General features: G+C 43.2%; 1 protein-coding gene across 1 annotated transcript in view; it reads right to left on the bottom strand.

The window, feature by feature from the left end:
- The window catches only part of MGAM (maltase-glucoamylase), a 96,553-nt gene extending 77,857 nt beyond the window's left edge, over window positions 1-18,696 (bottom strand). The window contains exons 1-3 of the mRNA XM_068973043.1: window positions 18,611-18,696; window positions 6,555-6,681; window positions 4,218-4,336 (exon numbers count right to left, since the gene is read on the bottom strand). Coding sequence (XP_068829144.1) covers window positions 4,218-4,336; window positions 6,555-6,681 — 246 coding nt within the window. The 5' untranslated portion in view covers window positions 18,611-18,696. The remainder of the gene's footprint in view (window positions 1-4,217; window positions 4,337-6,554; window positions 6,682-18,610) is intronic.
- Between the last annotated feature and the right edge of the window lie 1,932 nt (window positions 18,697-20,628).

Here is a 20,628-nt window from a genome sequence, read left to right as displayed (position 1 = left end):
CAGGCACGAAGTAACATTTACTCAGTCTTACTCAGTGCTTGAGTATGACAGCAGTGAGAACGGAAATGATGCGCTTTTTCTAGAAAATATTGTTGAGAAAAATGTTTTAAAATACATGAAATATTGACCAAAAGCACCGAGGGGAAGAGTCAAGCAAAAGTTATGCTGTTCCAGCCTCATAGACTAGAAGCATAACAGTACTGCCCAGACAAATCTGCAGTTGAGACAGGAAAGCAGATTTGGAGAGAAGCTGGTGCGTTCCAGAGCCGCGATTGTGAGCCATCCAGGTGAAGATGCCCTGTAACCAGCTCCTAGTCCAGAACTAGAGATCAGGACTAGAGGTTTAGCTACTAATAACTGAGCCATCTTTCCTTCTGAGACCCATAAAAGGAGCCCTTTGAGCCCATTCTCTCTAAAAAGGCTCCCAAGAGCGCTGGGGGGTGGTTGACAGATGACTTGATTCTGTCCTGGACATAGGATTCCCTCCCTTCACTGGGATAAGAAACAACGGGATTTACAACAAAGAATCATCTGAAGGGAGATTTATACTGTCAGTTCTTCAACCCCAGAGGAGAGAAGGTGAGTGGAATAAGAAAACATTACAGCAATGGCCTCAGCAGTAAGACGTTGTGCCCAGACTGGCGTCATGTTCATAATTTCCTCCCACTTCCCTCCCCCATATAGCCTTAATACTTTCCTTCAACAAATACACTTATCCATATGCATATAGATACTTTAATATTAAGTATCTGTAAGATACTTATCTGTATCTATACACACACATACACATCATTAGCCATAGAATTAGAGCCTCTCAACAACAGCCTGGATCAGCATATAGCACCCAGGACACTTAAAACACACAACAAAATACCTAAGAAATACCTTCTATGAAAAACCCAACCCCTGAAAGTGCTTTCTAGAGTCTTTCCCTCTGGCTGAGCTGAAGAGGAGCAGGCCAGCGACTGAATGCCAAGGTCATAGATTAATTCCCTTGGGTATAACACATAGAAGCAAGGCAAAGGTTGTTTACTGAACTACGATCTTGATACCACAGCAATTATTAAAAGGCCTTATAATAAAACTAAAGACCGATTCCTGAGGCAGCAGTGACATGTGACGTTCACGTGGCCAGCAACAAGATGGGGTGTTGCAGGAGGGTGAACCGACTGAAGATGCATTAGTCTTCCAGGCGGGCTTCTGAGCAAGTAGTTTCCTAGCACAGGGGCAGGTAACTGGGTGTGGATCAGCTTTCTGGAAACAACCTGCTTGGGTACAACCTGCCTAGACCACAACTTCCCATTCCTGCTGACAAAGCAGCATGGCAATGGCCCTCTACAGCAAGCTCCAATCTGCCGTATAGTCCCGAACTCTGCGTGCTCTCTGGCACCCATCCTATGACTTGGCCATTCGGGGCCGCTCAACACGTCCCACGTGCCCCACATGTCTTCTCTGTCACTTCGTGTGCACTGTCTCCTCTTTTCTGAATTCACTTTCCATTTCTCTCATCTCTGTCAAAAATCCTTGCTTGCTTGCTTGCTAAGTCACTTCAGTCGTGTCCGACTCCTAGCCACCCCATAGACGGCAACCCACCAGGCTCTGCCATCCCTGGGATTCTCCAGGCAAGAACACTGGAGTGGGTTGCCATTTCCTTCTCCAATGCATGAAAGTGAAAAGTGAAAGTGAAGTCACCCAGTCATGTCTGACTCTTAGCGACCCCATGGACTGCAGCCCATCAGGCTCCTCCGTTCATGGGATTTTCCAGGCAAGAATACTGGAGTGGGGTGCCATTGCCTTCTCTGGTCAAAAATCCTACTTACTACTAATTCCAGACCACCACCTTCTCCTTGGTAATAATCTCTTCTGTTTCGTGATCCACACTGTATTTTATTTACAACTCACAAATTTTTGTTTTACAGTCTTGTTATTTATTTACTTCGGTTATCTCCTCTATCTATTGACTTGATCATCTAAAACACTAAACTTTTTGACATTTGGCCCCAGACTGAAGTGCCTTTTTTTTTCTTTCTCTCTTCTATCTTCTTTTTCCTTTATTTCTACATCTTTTATTCTCTTTTCTTAGTTTCCAATTACATGATTTCGTTCAGCCCTCAGTGGCTTCTCCTAGATGCTATATGTCACATAAAGAAACAAACTACCCCAAATCCAAGGTCTTCCAAAATCTGAATCCACCTTTTCCTGCTCAGATTCATTTCTTACTACTCCAAGCAGGCATGTCTCTTCACTAATCTAAGACTGAGTTACATTAATTTTGCTCAGGATAAGATGACAGATGAAGGGTGCTAGAGTCTTGGTGAGATGAATCAGTCTAATTGGGATTCCTTCTGATTTTGGCAGGCAGGAGGAGAAGGGGGCAGCAGAGGACCACATGGCTGGACGGTATCACTGACTCAACAGACGTTAAGTTTGAGCAAACTCCAGGAGATGGTGAAGGAGAGGGCAGGGGAGCCTGGTGTGCTGCACTCCATGGGACTGCAAAGAGCTGGACATGACTTAGCGACTCAACAACAAAAACAACCATACTGGAGCTCTCTCTTGCCTTCAACATGGCCTCTGAGCTTCCTGACTAGCTCTGTCAAAGCACTCTTCTCCTAACTACAGTAATTTGAACAGAGGCACATGCACACACATGGAGAATGCCATGTGAAGGCAGAGGCGGAGAATGGAGTGATGTAGCTTCAAGCCAAGGGACACCGAGCATTGTGGCATCACCAGAAGCTGGGACAAATGCATGGAACAGATTCTTCCTCAGAGCTCTCCAAAGGAACCAACCCTAGACTGCCCTGGTGGCCCAGTAGTTAAGACTCTGCCTGCCAATGCAGGGGACACAGGTTCAATCCCAGGTCCAGGAAGATCCCACACGCCACAGGGCAACTAAGCCTGCGTGCCACAACTAGTGGAGCCCACACCCTAAAGATGATGCTCTGCAACAAGAGAAGCCGCCACAATGAGAAGCCCTCACCCCCCCCCCACAACTAGAGAAAGCCCAAGCATAGCCACAAAGACCCAGAACAGCCAAAAATGAATAAATATAGTTATTCTTAAAAAAAAAACAAAGGAACCAACCCTAGCAACATCTTGGTTTTGGACTTCTAGCCTCCAGATGTATGAGAGAAAAACAGAAATACAATGCCTTTTGGTATTAGGACCTTTAGACAAAATAAAATAGTATCTCTCCAGAACATCACAGATTTTTCCAGCCCACAAACAATAGGACAGCCCAGAGGTAAATGTGAGGGTGTCACATGCCCAAGACTCACAAGCAGCAAGCATCCTCTCCGTGCCTGATACAAACCTGCCATTACACGTCAGTGGACTTCACTCAGAAGCCTGCATTTTGTGTTTATTCACTCCCAACATGAAATATGACTGATACGGTGTGTGCAATACACTTTATAATCCTAATATCCTGCTAGATTTCAGCTGATGATCAAGAAACATTGCCCTACAGTAAATGCCCAGATGTCTGTACTATCTTTAATCTGGTATTTATTACCTCTTCCTTCAACACTTGGCTCTGGAAAGTGAAAGTTGCTCAGTCCTGTCCGACTCTTTGCAACTCCATGGATTATACAGACCTTGGAATTCTCCAGGCCAGGATACTGGAGTGGGTAGCCTTTCCCTTCTCCAGGGGATCTTCCCAACCCAGGGATCGAACCCAGGTGTCCCACATTGCAGGTGGATTCTTTACCAGCTAAGCCACAAAGGAAGGCTCTGGAAACTTTGTCCTTATTTAAAATACTGTTTTGTGCCTGTGGTTGACTTTTTATTGTATCCTAGATAACCTATTGGAAATGTGTAAGGAAAAAAGAGAGACCGACAAAGGAGAGAAGAAAGAGTCAGAGAGAACTAGTAACCAAGCAGTGTTACCAGATAAAAGACAAATACATTTTTAGTATGAGTAAGCCCCAAGTCTTACTTGGAACATATACTAAAACAAAATTCATTGTTTATCTGAAATTAAATTTAACTGGGCAGCCTATACTTTTATGTGCTGAATCCAGCAACCCAAGGTAATTTTCTAGTTCTTTTCCTAAAGCTGCACTGTCATTTAAGCATGAATACAGGATTACTTTTTCTGAATCAGCAATAATTGCAATGCAAACAACAATTCTACGGGCTACAAACAAACAAACAAAAAACACTTTATCCAATCGCATAAACTCTTAAATGAAAACCAGATTCATAACTCAAACCTTTGTTGGTGATTGGTCAGGGATGCAGTTTATCCGTTCCGAGTCATTTACCACTGGGCACTCGGCAGAACCAGGGGTGGTACTTGTCCCAGGATCTGGGCTAACTGTCGTCCCAGGATCTAGGATTATCCCAAAAACAAACATAAGATGAGACCATCAGACAGAATTAACATCACAGGCATTTGATACCCCCATAGCTCTCAACACTTCCAATTATATGGATGTCACTATTGACTGGGCTTCACTGTGTGACTTTGAAGTGTACATATTCACTTTATAAAGCTTCATTTTGTTCTTGCTGACTGCATTTAACCCTATATATACCTGTACCTGGAGATGAGCATGACAACCCACTCCAGTATTCTTGCCTGGAAATCCTATGGACAGAGAAGCCTGGCCGGCTACAGTCCATAGGGTTGCAAAGAGTCAGACACAGGTGAAGCAACTTAGCATGTATGCATACCTGTACCATCTCCTTCTACCAGCAAGGCCTTCCCCGAGTGCATACAAGAGCAAGGAGTTGGATTCCACCATTAGATTGGAAACTCATCAAAGATTTCTTTAGGGCTCTCTACAATAAGCTCATTACAATATTAGGACAAAACAACGAGGCTTTTAATAAGCTTTCTTTTCACTAGGGTTTCCAATTCAAAGTGATGGATTGGGATTTCCCTGGTGGTCCAGTGGTTTAAAGACTTCAGTTTCCAATGCAGGGAGTACAGGTTTGATCCCTAATTGAGGAGCTAAGATAAGATCACACCCACAAGCCTCAAGGTCAAAAACCAAACATAAAACAGAAACAATATTGTAACAAATTCAATAAAGACTAAAAATGGCCCACATCAAAAGCAAACAAACAAACAAAAAACTTTTTTAAAAAATCAAACAAAATACCCCAAAAGTGGTGGATTAAAAGAACTTCATATTTATGCCAGTTTCCGCATGCAGGTTTCATTTAGTTTCATCTTTCAGATCAGAGAATTTTAAGAATTTAACAACCTTTGAGATTATTTAATCTAGCTTCCCACAAAAGTAGAAATGGCCTGGCTGAGAATAAGGGAAAAAGGGAACAGTTTTTCCTCTGGCTACATACTGGCCCTCGTTGCCTGCCCCGACTTGGAAGCTGCTCTTAGATGAAGCCCAGATACAAAATCATGGATAACTCAGCACAATCTAGCCCCACTTTGAAAATAATACAGTTCAATAAACTTTTAATAACTCTATTAGCTATTATTTTCTTAAAGAACAAACTTGGGCCTAATATACTTCACTTGATTATGTACTTATTTGACTATGTTTCATATCAGTTCAGTCACTCAGTTGTGTCCAACTCTTTGCAACCCCATGGACTGCAGCACACCGAGCTTCCCTGTCCATCACCAGCTCCTGGAGCTTGCTCAAATTCCATCGAGTCAGTGATACCATCCCACCATCCTATCCTCTGTTGTCCCCTTCTTCTCCTACCTTCAATCTTTTCTAGCATCAGGGTCTTTTCCAATGAGTCAGTTCTTTGCATCAGGTGGCCAAAGTATTAGAGTTTCATATAAGGGTATTATTAATTATTATTGGGGAAAAATACAAGTATTCAATGAAATTTGGCCAATATATTTCAAGTGCCAGTTGTGGAATCCTGTACTATGCTAAATTGGGGGATAAAAGTGTCAGAGTTAGGCCTACAATGTATACCTGTTTGTGCTGTCACATGATTATGCCAACAAAGGTCCATCTAGTCAAGGCTATGGTTTTTCCAGTAGTCATGTATGGATGTGAGAGCTGGACCATAAAGAACGGTGAATGCTGAAGAATCAATGCTTTTGAACTGTGGTCTGGGAGAAGACTCTTGAGAGTCCCTTGGACTGCAAGGAGATCCAGCCAGTACATCCTACAGGAAATCCGTCCTGAATATTCATTGGAAGGACTGATGCTGAAGCTGAAGCTCCAATACTTTGGCCACCTGATGCGAAGAACTGACTCATTGAAAAAGACACTGATGCTGGGAAAGATTGAAGGCAGGAGGAGAAGGGGACAACAGAAGATGAGATGGTTGGATGGTATCACCAACTCGATGGACATGAGTTTGAGCAAGCTCTGGGAGTTGGTGCTGGACAGGGAAGCCTGGTGTGCTGCAGTCCGTGGGGTCGCAGGGAGTCAGACACGACTGAGCGACTGAACTGAACTGAACTGAACTGCGCTGTCACAGTTTGAGTCAGACGGTCCCCAACACACATATACAGGCTCACACCAGTGAACATGAAAGCATTACTTCCCTGCCATTTATGAGGTTTCTGCTTTGAAAAGAGCAACATATGGAGGGATAACTCCAGACTTCCTTGTTACCTTGTGATTCCAGGGAATCTCTGGCTGAAAGCACGAAGATGGGAATAGTGATGATAAACACCACAAGCAGAAGAATACTGAGCATAAGCTCCAAAGTAGTGAACTTTTTCAGCTTCTTTCTTGCCATCTACAAAGAAAGAGAAAACAATTTTAGATTTGAGTTTTCTTTCACATATAGTCAGCGAAGTTTTTTTTAATGGAAAAGCTCAAATGTATATACAAGAGGAATGAGTAAAATAACAAAGGCCCAGGTACCCATCAACTATTAATAGATTAAAAAAATTATCAATTGGCTAATCTCACTCTAAAGTAAGTGTTAGTCACTCAGTCATGTCTTACTCTTTGCAACCCCTTGGACTGTAGTTCGCCAGGCTCCTCTGTCCATGGGATTCTTCAGGCAAGAATACTGGAGTGGGTTGCCATTTCATTCTTCAGGGAAACCTTCCTGACCCAGCGATCAAACCTGAGTCTCTTGCATTGGCAGGCAGATTCTTTACCACTGAGCCACCGGGGAGGTCCAATACTATTCTAAATACCATTTCCCAACTAAAGGAAACATCTAAGGAGTCCTTAGAGACTGGGGCTGGAAATGTACAAAAGGAGCTTAGCTTTTCATGTTAAACCAGCAGGTAGGGAGCTACCAAAGAGTATCAGGAATCAACTTGAAGAGACTCTCACTGGGTTAAGTGGGACAATATGAACATTAATAATAATAATGCCATCAGTGGACTAATATGGATGAAATGTATTTAAATCTATGAGTTCATAAAGATTTTGGACTAAAAAACCTCATTGATTCCCTTTGGAGGATTCTAGGAGAAAAACTCCTTAGTTTGAAAACCAGTAAACAAAAAGTCAAATGTTTATCCTACCCTTCCTCTACAAACTGTTCCTGTATAAACCAAATGATGGATGAGGGGAAATTTCTTTCTATAGGAATATTTCATTTAATAAGTAAACAAAGAATGATAAAATTACAATGTCACTATATCACAATTTCTAATGAAATAGTGGAGTGAAGAAACGCTCCCCAATGGCTGTGAACAGTTAAAGCAAAAAAAGAATCTGCTAGATTTTATGCATGTCTTGCTGGAAGATGCTGTTCCCATCTATGCACCATTCATTCTACAGAAAACAAATCTGTATCTGTCAAAACTCCAGGTCTAATAATTTACAGGAAATACAAGGATGGAGAGACATGTTGGGCTGCATGGAGAGGCAATCATCAAAGTTAAGTATTCCAAACCCACAGGAATTGTGAGATAATAAATGTTTATTGCTTTAAGTTGTTAAATTTGGGACAATTTGTTATGCAACAATAGATAATTAATATACATGAGTAAATATGACTTGAAAAAATATCATTTTTAAAATGATACATTTTTAAAATATACATTTTTTAAAAATCTGTTTTCCTCTCATCAGAATGTCCTTTTGCATTATATATTTAAATATGGTTACCTGCTCTATGGGACAAAGATAATAAATTTCTAACTATAGGAGAGACATATTTCCTTAAGCCTTAAAGGAAAACATCCCTCATCAGCATCATCTGGTTGACCTCACTTCCCAAATTATAAGGATCTCAGTGGTGAAACCTTACCATATTCTAAATTGGAAATACGATTCAGAAAAAATTAAAATCAAGAAAAATGACAAACATATATACTTATGGCTGATCCATGTTGTGGTTCAGCAGAAACCAACTCAATTTTAAAGCAATTATCCTCCAACTAAAAATAAATTTTTTAAAAAATTAAAGAAAAGAAAAAATGACAGGAGGTAAATAGAATAAGGAAGCAATTTAAATAGATTTAACTGCTTTTAAGAGAAAAATTGTTAAAAAAAAAAAAAAAAGGAAGAAAGAAAACCTATTTAGCAGACTGTCGCCAGTCTTGGGATAGTCTATTTCATGTGACAAGCTTAAACTGTGCAATGACAATGATAACAATCACTACCAACAACTGAGTAACGTGCTAAGAAGATTACATAATTTGTTGCAGGCAATCTTCCTAGCAACCCTCAGTGAGTTATTGCTACCATCTTCACTTTCAGATGAGGAAATTGAGCTTCAGCATGGTCATATAACCTGCCTGATTTCACACAGATGATAAGGGGCAAAGTCACAGTTTGAATACCAGTGCTTTGGACCTCACAGCCAGAACTTGCAACCACTGTTATTTCGTGCCATGATGCCCATGGTGCACTCCAGAGAAGCTTTTGGCAAGATTGGGCTTTTATCAGATAGTGTCTGGGTCATTCACCGAGTGCTTAGAACGGGTGTGGCCCGGGGTGAGGTGCATAACATGCATTATTTCCTTTTGTCCTGACAACTATCCTCTCAGCTGAGACTGTACAACAGGTAGGACTTTGATCAGTGCTCTGGAGAAAAATAAAGCTTGGGTGGGGGGAAGATGAGGAATGGGGGAGAATGAGGGTGGCGGCTGCAATTTTAATTAGGAAAAGTCTCATGGAAAAGCTGAAATTTATTGCTGTACATAAATCATGTGGACTCTGTGGTCATTTTTTCCCTCTTGAGTTAAAACACTTATATGAATAATTGCCAAAGCTCATTCTCCTGGTACTGCTCTAATAATTTAAGCAAAGTAGATGGATAAGTCAGGTGGGGCCCAAACTTGAGATGGCTATCTGAATTCACTCAAAAAACTAGATAATCAATTTTCATTTTTTTTTATGTTTAGCCAGTAGCTGATTGGCATATGGCAATTTAAGTCTTTTAAAAATTCTTTGATAACACAAGGAAAGAGCTCTTGTGGAAAAGAAAGGGTTCATTTTACAGAGACTGAGAATAACTTGCAAAGAGGACCCCAGCGAGTCATGGCTATTCCTCAAAACTCCTGGGTAAAATTTATTGGCTTGATACATTGTCATCTGGATAGTTAGAGAATGGGAAGGAAAAAAGGAGCTAACGGTCTTTTTCTCCCAAGTCTTGTCACATCCAAAGTGCAAAGATCTAAAAGCTTGATCTAACTTAGCTGTGTGACCTTGGAAAAACTGCTGAACCCCTCTGGGTCTCATTTTCCTCATCCAAACCCCAAATCATCTCTGGATCATCTCTGGAAGACAGCTATGACCCAATTGTCACCCCAGCAGCAGGGTGTGCAAAGGCTTATTTTCTCCATCACATTTGGCAGTTTTGGAAATTTTCAGATGGAAAATCTCTTCTTCTAGGGCCATCTAGCCCTTAGTATTCCATGCTCAGGGAACAGTTTACATATAAAATAATGGTATTAGCCCATCAAAATTCATTTGTAAGGGTTGCCTGATGCTAAAAATCATTGGCATCTGTGGAAGTGTGAGTGAAACAGTGACGTGCTAGGCTCAGTTGGGGGTACAGAGCAGAGGGCCCCCCATCATTTGGTCCTTCCCAGCACAGCAAAACAAAGACCCCTCTCTCTTCCTCCTGCCTGCCTACCATGCACACATGCTGCTCCACACCGTCACAAAGAGCAGCAGGCAGTTTAGAGGTTCGGAATACCCGCGCCGCTCAGGAAAGCCACCATTCAGACCTTCTATTGGAAACCCATGGAAGCCATTTCTAGTGAGACCCACGGGATTGATCGTTGTCTCCTTTCTGTTTCCCCAATTGCAACTCTTCCTTCTCACCTCCATGGCTCATCGGAAAAGCAATACCCACTGTGTTCAGCTAGACTCTCAACAACCAGTGAAGACAGTACTCTCTCTTTCTTCACTTTGTCAGAGAGAGTCCAGCAGCGATCCATCACCTTTCCACTCCCCTGGGCATGCATTTCATTTTGACACACGACGGTCAGTCCAGACGTCCAGTCTTTCCCTTCATTTCCTTCTTCCAGACCCCACAGGAGATCTCTCACACTCCCAACATAACAAAGCAGGTACACACCCCAATACTTCACACACACACACACACACACACACACACACACACCCCTTTAGACTCTTCCCCATAACAATTCTTTATTTGGTCAGCAAAGGCACCAAACTCACAGGGATAGAAACAGATTTCTCAAGTTGCTGCCTGTGATGGATTCTCGAAACACCAGCTCCACGTCCGTTTAGAAGGAACATCCCAAATTGCCCTCATCTAACTCTCAAATTCTAACTCCTTCCCCTCACCTCCCCCACCTCATCTCAAGAATCAGAATTCACCTCGAATATTAAGCAATCATCACCACACACACACACACACACACAAGTCTCAAGGACAAAAAGAGTTGTATTTTGTTTAATATGTGTTTGTATAATTTTGTGGTTTGTTATTGATGCTTGTCTTTGTGTTTCACCAGTTCAGAAGGGCATCTGATTGAAGGAGATGAGCACAAGTCCACACACACTTGTACACGCACATCTGTAGCCATCAGTGAGCACATGGTTTAGGAACATACCTCATCACTCCAAGGCTGTGTCCTCTCTCTGAAGGATGGGCTGGTAATCCGTGCAGAGCACAGTCCAGAGAAAGCAGCCACAGCCCTGGTAACCGGTTACTGTGCTGATGTTAATGGAGTTCAAATGCAAATCACCGCCCAGCTTTCTCTCAGGCTGATTTGCTGGTTAATTAGTAATCAAGGTCTTCCTCTGAGGCGAACATCCTTTCCGACCGTGGGGCAAGAAGCGACCACTCTGAACCCAGGAACACAGAATGTCTCTGCAGCAGTGACGCTCCATGAGCCTGGTACCAGAGCAAGACCGACTCAAAGTGTAGACAACAAAGAAGAACAACAACAAAATGACCCGGTGGCCCAGAAGGGCTCCCTCTCTCCGCGACTCCAACCTCATTCGCTGATCAGTCTTTGAAGGAAATGGTTCTGAAAGTGTTTACAAAATAGTTCTCTTCTTTCGCTGCCTCTTTTTAAAGCTGTATGTGTGTGCGTGTGTGCGTGTGTGCGTGTGTGCGTGGGCTAAAGAGGCCCTTTGGCCGTCTTATGCTTCCTCTGGACTTCTCTTAGGATTACATTGTTTCAATGCATGAGACAAAATACAGCAGCACAAAATAAGAATACAGAAGAAACCAATTTCATTGAGTTACAGTTACTAATAGATAAATAGAAGTCTTTCAGTCGTGTCCAACTCTGCGACCCCATGGACAGTAGCCAACCAGGCTCCTCTGTCCATGGGATTTTCCAGGCAAGAATATTGGAGTGGGTTGCCATTTCCTTCTCCAGTGGATCTTCCCGAGCCAGCGATCGAACCCAGGTCTCCCGCATTGTAGGCAGACGCTTTACCTTCTGAGCCACTAGGGAAGTCACAGTTACTAAAATACTTCTTAAATTGCAGTATAATAATGTATGTTCTTTTTAGCTCAGTCACTCAGTCATGTCCGACTCTTTGCCACCCCATGGACTGCAGCACACCAGGCCTCCCTGTCCATCACCAACTCCAGGAGCCTACTCAAATTCATGTCCATCAAATCAGTGATACCACCCAACCATCTCATCCTCTGTTGTCCCCTTCTTCTCCTGCCTGCAATCTTTCCCAGCTTCAGGGTCTTTTCCAATGAGTTGGTTCTTCCCATCAGGTGGCCAAAGTATTAGAGTTTCAGCTTCAGCATCAGTCCTTCCAATGAATATTCAGGACTGATTTCCTTTAGAATTTACTGGTTGGATCTCCTTGCAGTCCAAACGACTCTCAAGAGTCTTCTTTAGCACCACAGTTCAAGAGCATCAATTCTTCAATGCTCAGCTTTATTTATAGTCCAACTCTCACATCCATACATGACTACTGGAAAAACCATAGCTTTGACTAGACAGACCTTTGTTGGTAAAATAATGTCTCTGCTTTTTAATATGCTGTCTAGGTTGGTCATAGCTTTTCTTCCAAGAAGCAAGCATCTTTTCATTTCATGGCTGCAGTCACCGTCTGCAGTGATTTTGGAGCCTAAGAAAAATAAAGTCTCTCACTGTTTCCATTGTTTCTCCATCTATTTGCCATGAAGTGATGGGATCGGATGCCATGATCTTTGCTTTCTGAATGTTGAGTTTTAAGCCAACTTTTTCACTCTCCTCTTTCACTCTCATCAAGAGGCTCTTTAGTTCTTCTTTGCTTTCTGCCATAACGGTGCTGTCATCTGCATATCTGAGGTTATTGATATTTCTCCCAGCAATCTTGATTCTAGCTTGTGCTTCATCCAGCCCAGCATTTCACATGATGCACTCTGCATAGAAGTTAAATAAGCAGGGTGACAATATACAGCCTTGACGTACTCCTTCCCCACTTGGAACCAGTCTGTTGTTCCATGTCCAGTTCTAACTGTTGCTTCCTGACCTGCATACAGATTTATCAGGAGACAGGTCGGGTGGTCTGGTATTCCCATCTCTTTAAGAATTTTCCAGTTTGTTGTGATCCACACAGTCAAAGTACTTCTTTAAGGATATATTAACTAACAAACCTAGCAGTTACTGCAGTTTCAAAACAGTGTAGACAGTATTTTGAGATTATCTTCAATATATGATATAAAAGTAACCGTGACCTCTCTTGAAACCAGAGTCTTAGATACTGTTCACATGACGGTGATTCGTGGCCTGACTTTACACTTTGACAGATTAAATGTCAGTATTTCAGCAAAGAAAAAAAGCATAAATATTTTCCCCTTCCAATTCACCTACTTTCTGAACTAAATGCATGAACCCCAGGTTAAGAACTCTATTGCTAGGCAGACCTTCCCTCAAAGTAGGACAGATAAGATACATTAGTTTTTCTACATTTTAAGTCAGTCTTGCTCTGTTACCAGGCTCATAAAAAGGCAGACTGGGGTTGACATATACACACTACCATATGTGAAACTGGTAACTAATAAGGACCTACTGTGTAGCAGAGGGAAATCTACTCAATAGTTTATAATGACTTATAACTGATTTACTTTGCTGCACAGCAGAAACTCACACAACAGTGTAAATCAACTCTGCTCCAATAAAATGAAGTGAAAGTGTCAGTCACTCAGTCGTGTCCAACTCTTTGCGACCCCATGGACTGTACCCTGCCAGGCTCCTTTGTCCATATAACTTTCCAGGCGAGAATACTGGAGTGGGTAGCCAAAGGGGATCTTCTTGACCCAGGGATCAAACTCGGATCTCCTGGATTTCAGGTGGATTCTTTACCATCTGAGCCACCAGGAAAGCCCCAGTGATGCCAGTGATCCATGAACCCATTATTGCCGGTCCCAAGGAAATAAGTATTAAAACTGAGGATAGGTATTTACAAACATTTATTACCACCTGTCAGAGAGATTTCTGTTTCTATCGGAGAAGGCAATGGCACCCCACTCCAGTACTCTTGCCTGGAAAATCCCATGGACAGAGGAGCCTGGTAGGCTGCAGTCCATGAGGTCGCAAAGAGCTCGGACATGACTGAGCGACTTCACTTCCACTTTTCACTTTCATGCATTGGAGGAGGAAATGGCAACCCACTCCAGTGTTCTTGCCTGGAGAATCCCAGGGACGGGGGAGCCTGGTGGGCTGCCGTCTATGGGGTTGCACAGAGTCAGACACGACTGAAGCAACTTAGCAGCAAACCTAATAATAAAAAATGGAGCTTGTGTTTGTATATATATATATATGTGTGTGTGTGTGTGTGTGTGTGTGTGCTTTTTAATTTAATTCTCCTGGCCATTTATTTTTATTTCATATTTATTAAAGTCTCGATCTGTGACCGAATGGAAAAATTTTTTAACCTTTTTTTTTTTTTAATGACAGAGCATTTTAAAAACTCAGCTCAACTATGATTAATGCCTGGTCATTTGCTTTTCTGGATAAGAGAAAATTCAGGAAAAATTCAGGCTAAGGGACCTAAATTTATAAACTGTGTATCACCTAGAAAAACTAGACAAAAGTGAACATCTGTTATTATTTCATTGTGGACACAGCCTATTAAAAATGGAATGAATTTATCATTTTGAAATGTTTACTCTCTTGTCATTTTTCTCATTTCATCAACCAGTGGAAATGATGGGAACCAATAAAACCTGCAGACAGGTACTGGAAATCCCCCATCTACTGTGTTTGTTTGGTTGCACAAAGAATTCAGAACTAGAAGAGGAAGGAAAGGAAAACTAAGGTGCGTAGAGGCCTGCTGGGTACTGCAGTCTTTTGTTGACGTTATCTCATCAATATTCACAAGGGCCCAAGGGCAGCGAGGGTCTCAACTGCCAGATGGGTGCTCGTCAACTCTGCATCAGAGCCCACGTGATCTGTTTAGTATTAACCCTAAAGAAAGTTAGAGATCATCACATCATTTTACAAGTTAGGAGACTGATCTGAGTTCAAAGCCCAGGTCTGTTTACTGGCTAGGGAAGTACAGCCAAGTAAATGTCAGTTTCCTTAACCTAAATGAAGATAAAAGTGGCACTAGAGGTAAAGAAGCCGCCTGCCAGTGGAGGAGACGTGAGAGACGAGGGTTCAACCCTGGGGTGGAGAAGATCCCCTGGAGGAGGAATGGCAACCCACTCCAGCATTCTTGCCTGGAAAATTCCATGGACAGAGGAGCCTGGTGGGCTACAGTCCATGGGGTCACAAAGAGTCAGACACACTGAGCATGCATGCACCCACCCCCCATCAAATTATAAAGATTAAACCCTATAGCACAAGTAAAAAACGTGGTGTTACACAATAAATGGCGTCAGGTACAATTATTATGATTACTATGCATCTGTCACAGCTGCGACCAGAGCCCAGACCCTGGACTCCCAACCGCATGGGCCTTCAAATAGGCCATTATCTCCTTCTCTCCTAAAGCAGGATTTTGATTGAAGTTGTTGTTCAGTTGCTGAGTCGTGTCCAACTCTATGTGACCCCATGGACCGTAGCACACCAGGCTTCCCTGTCCTTCACTGTCTCCCACAGTTTGTGCAAACTCATGTTCATTGAGTTGGTGATTCTATCCAACCATCTCATACTCTGTTGCCCCCTTCTCCTACCCTTCATCTTTCCCAGCATCGGGGTCTTTTTCCAATGAGTCGGCTTTAGGCATCAGGTGGCCAAAGTATTGGAGCTTCAGCTTCAGCATCAGCCCTTCCAATGAATATTCAGTGTTAATTTCCTTTAGGATTGACTGGTTTGATCTCTTTGCAGTCTAAGGGACTCTCAAGAGTCTTCTTCAGCACCTCAATTCGAAAGCACCAATTCTTCAGTGCTCAGCCTTCTCTGTGGTCCAACTCTCACATCTGTACATGACTACTGGAAAAATTATGGTTTGACTGCATGGGCCTTTGTCCACAAAGGGATGTCTCTGCTTTTTAATACACTGTCTAGGTTTGTCATAGCTTTTCTTCCAAGGAGCAAGCATCTTTTAACTTCATGGCTGCAATCACATGTAGTTATTATATGTGTGTTATAACTGAGGGTCTATCAGAATAGCAATGACAGCAACATTTTTGGAACACGTATTAAGACCCATACATTACATTAAATGATTCACAGACAAGATTTCAATTTCTCCTCATAACTACACTATAAGGCAGTGACTGTTATCACCTCAGTTTTATTTTATCTTTTTTTTTTTTTTTTGCCAAGTCACACAGTATATGGGATCTTAGTTTTCAAACCAAGAATCAAATCCACGCCCCCTGCAGGGAAAGTGCAAACTCCTAACCACTGAACAACCTGGGAAGACCCTATTACCCCAGTTTTCAAGTGGAGAAACCTGAGGCACAAAGAGCAACTGCCCACAGGTTGTGTAACAGGAAGTCAAACCAGCATGCAGATGCAGGCAGTCTCATCAAGCCTGCACTGGAATACCAATGTGAGTGGTGTCTCCATAACCTCACAGCCAGGAGCAGGTGAGAAGTTTAATGGCTCTGCTACAAAAGACAAGATAGCACTGAAAAATGCCACTGGGAAAAGAATAACCCCAACCACGAGGGACAGGAAAGAAACCAAAGGCCAAGATAGATGGGAGTGGGAAGGGAAGGAGAGATTGAAGGAGACTGGGGGCTAAGGAGTCAACAAGGCACAGAGGTTAGAAGAACGAGACCTGCTTCAGAAACTTTAGCAAAAAGGCAGAGGAAGACAGTTGTGACAAAGTCAGGGACAATATTGTAAAAGCACACTGGAGCCACCACATTACAGAGATTCTGTTGGCAAGAAGACTCCACCAGCAACAGGGACCCACCGCAGACAAGACACCGCCCAGGCTGTCATTAACATGAAATAGATTTCTGAGCCTAGGATCTCTGCCTAGGATTCAATGTGCAGGATTATCTGTCACTGTGAGTTTTTACTGAGAATATTGCTTCTTCCCACACCTCCAAACAGAACAAGTCATAGTCACAGGGAACGCTGGGACCTGTGTAAGCCGCATGTCCATTGGAGTGGCCCAAAAGCATGGAACTCTGCTACCATGAGATCCTCCAGGGGCATTCCCTGACGACCAAAGAGCTGGTGGGTCACAGTCGATCTTGAGCAAGAAGACCACGCAACCTTCTCCAAACTTCATAGTCCAAACAAAATAGGCATGGTCTGTTCTTCAGGATGAATTTCAAATTCTTCTTTCTCTCTTTAAGGCCCTCCTTGTCATTTTGACTCCACTAATGCAGTGTTTTTTCACTGCTGCTGCTGCTATGTTGCTTCAGTCATGTCCGACTCTGTGCGACCCCATAGACGGCAGCCCACCAGGCTCCCCTGTTCCTGGGATTCTCCAGGCAAGAACACTGGAGTGGGTTGCCATTTCCTTTTCCAATGCATGAAAGTGAAAAGTGAAAGTGAAGTCACTCAGTCATGTCCGACTCTTTGTGACCCCGTAGACTGCAGCCTACCAGGCTCCTCCATCCATGAGATTTTCCAAGCAAGAGTACTGGAGTGGGGTGCCATCGCCTTCTCCGATTTTTTTTTTTTTCTAGGCACCATTAAACTTGGCTCATGGCTGCTTCTGCACCATTGCCTGAGGGCAGCCCTCCTCCAGGGCTGGATCTACACCCTCTTGGCCTCTGTCTTCTGCGAAAACCCCTCTCCTCTTGCAAAGCTAAGCTTAAAATCCACTTACTTGGTCTGATATTTTCTCTAAATTCTCAATTTAACATTGTTGGTTCCCCATTTCTGAACAGCTAAAGTCACAGTACATTCAACACGGGTGTTCTGTTTTATAGGTGAGCATACCCCAAAATGCTCAGAGAACAGCTAGCCTCCCATCAAGTCCCTGCTGGTTGAGGTCCCTCAGAGTTTCCATCAAAGCCCGACCCAAGCAAGGAGCCTGGACTGACCTCTGAGCAGAGAAGGGACAGGTGACAGCCCAGTGTGTGTTTTCCATTCTCCAAGCATTGAACATGACAACGGAGTCTCCCTTCTCAGAATAAAAGCCTGGTAAAAACTAAGATACTCATCTGTCTGGGTTTTACCTGCAAAGGACTGTGGGTGGGTTAGATGATCCTGAAAGTATCCATAAATAAGCCAATTAACCTGAAATAGATGGATGTAACATTGAAATCAAGTTAAACCATCTCTTGGACACTGTTTCCATGTTAAGTCTTCAGCTGGTGTCATAGAAAGAGCATGCGGTTTGGAATTAAACAAGCCACGGTTTGAATATTGGATTCTCTTCTATGTGCCACAGATCTTGGGCAATCATTCCAATATTCTGAAGGTCAATTGCCCTCTCCGTGAATTAGAGGTAATAATAGGCTTGACATATATTACTTTGAGCCTAACCTGAGATAGTAGGTAACCTGTTATCCAGGGTCGCAGTTTCCCCAGTCCCTCCCCAGCTGTCTTTTCTTAAAGTCAAAGAAAACCCAGCAAGTGGAACCATTAGCTTAAATTCTGTTAATAACTCTTCCTTCAGTTCATCCACCCCCAGAAACAGCCTTACTAGTGTGGGCTGGAGGAAGTGGTCTCTTCCCTCCATGGACCACTGACAGACAAGTGCAGAGCATCAGTGCCTCCCACACTGAACCACAGGCTAAGGGAGAGACACCAGTTGAGTCCATGACTGTGTTCTCCATGGTTCCTTAACACTCCCTCTCCCCCCATCTCCCTCCTACCCCCTTACACAAGCACATGCCATCTCCACACCTTCATGTCACAAAGCATCTCTCACAGTCTCCATAGCCTACAAAACTGTATAAATCATACCTCTTTTTAGGGCTTCCCTGGTCGCTCAGATGGTAAAAAAAAAAAAAAAATCCACCTGCAATGCAGGAGACGCGGGTTTGATCTCTCGATTGGGAAGATCCCCTGCAGAAAGGAAGGGCTACCCACTCCAGTATTCTTGCATGCTTCTTTTTATTGCAACCAAGTTGGTTATCTTCCTTTTGCTCCCAAAATATGCTCTTCGCATCAGAGGCTATTTGGCAATGAAGAAGTTGCTTAGAGTGAAAGTAATTTGCCCACCCAGAAATGTTCAAAGGAAGGTGAGAATAAAGCAAACTGGGGATTACAGCATTTCCTCCTCTTGTGAAATACCTATTATTCAGCAGTTTTACAAGGCCTTTCATCCTTTTCTACCTTTCACCTCCATGGACAGGAACATGTGCAAATACCAGCATGAGTCCAAGGAGAGAGTTATTAGGGATATTACTTAGTATTCACATGTTCATAATAAAACTTTATATTTGTATAACATCTTGCAGTTTTCAGAGCACTTTAATCTGTACTATCTCTCTGATCACCACAAAGAGATAAGGTAGGATTATTTTTAAACCCCGTGTATAATGAGGAAATAAATTAAGGAAAATGATTTGCTAAAGGTCATTCAAAGAGTGGCCCAAGTTGAACCTGTGCTAACTTACTTTTAATCTAGTAATCCAATGTTCACAGAGTCTGAAGGTAGTAAATCCAGAAATTGCTTTTTCAGATTAAATATTTGTTCATTCACTCAACAAATTCAAAGTTCACTCACCACCACGTGTCCCAAAGGAGAAACTTCAGCTCCCTTCTGTTATCAAATTCTACCATCCTCCCCTCATAGACGGCTATGTCTCTTCAGTTCAAATCTTGTCCTAGAAATTTCTACCATTTCTTCCACATCCCTCCTCCCCAAAATGTAAGATACACCAACAAGCTCCTGTAAGGGACCCTACCACAGCCCTAACTCACCGGTCCCAGCTGACTGGACCAGCATTGGACAGATGATCCAACTTGTTCCAATGGGGTGCTCTCTCCCAGAAACTAGGATTTGACACCTAGAGTCTGAATCATACTCACATGTTACTGAGAGGCAGAAATTAAAGTTTTATTGAAAATACCTCTTTTCCCAAAAGAGAGTAGAATAGACACATAGAAAGTAGCAGAAGAGATTATTCAACCCCAAAGAAGAAAAAGTAGAGACAAGCTGCCAGCATTTTCCCTATGCTGTGAAGAACAATGCACAACAGAATTTCATGTGATTCTCCTGCTTCTTCACCAAAATACCACTTCTATATTACTACCACTACTGCATCTACCACTAACCCATCACCTCCACCACCACCACCACCACCATCATCACCACCACCAACAGCACCATCATCACCTCCATCACCACCACCACCACCATCATCACCACCACCAATAGCACCGTTATCACCTCCATCACCACCACCAACACCATCATCACCACCACCAACAGCACCGTTATCACCTCCATCACCACCACCACCACCATCATCACCACCACCAACAGCACCATCATCACCTCCATCACCACCACCACCACCATCATCACCACCACCAATAGCACCGTTATCACCTCCATCACCACCACCAACACCATCATCACCACCACCAACAGCACCATCATCACCTCCAGCACCACCACCAACACCATCATCACCACCACCAACAGCACCATCATCACCTCCAGCACCACTAGTACCACCACCATTGCCATCATCCTACCCCCACCACCACCATCATCATAATCATCGCCATCACCACCAGCACCATCATCACCTCCATCACCACCACCAACAGCACCATCATCACCTCCATCACCACCACCAACACCATCATCACCACCACCAACAGCACCATCATCACCTCCATCACCACCACCACCACCACCATCATCACCACCACCACCACCACCATCATCACCACCAGCACCACTAGTACCACCACCATTGCCATCATCCTACCCCCACCACCACCATCATCATAACCATTGCCATCAC

This window comes from Capricornis sumatraensis, chromosome 5 (assembly GCF_032405125.1).
Source record: "Capricornis sumatraensis isolate serow.1 chromosome 5, serow.2, whole genome shotgun sequence".
Lineage (NCBI taxonomy): Eukaryota > Metazoa > Chordata > Mammalia > Artiodactyla > Bovidae > Capricornis > Capricornis sumatraensis.
This window is presented reverse-complemented; position numbering and strand designations above follow the sequence as displayed.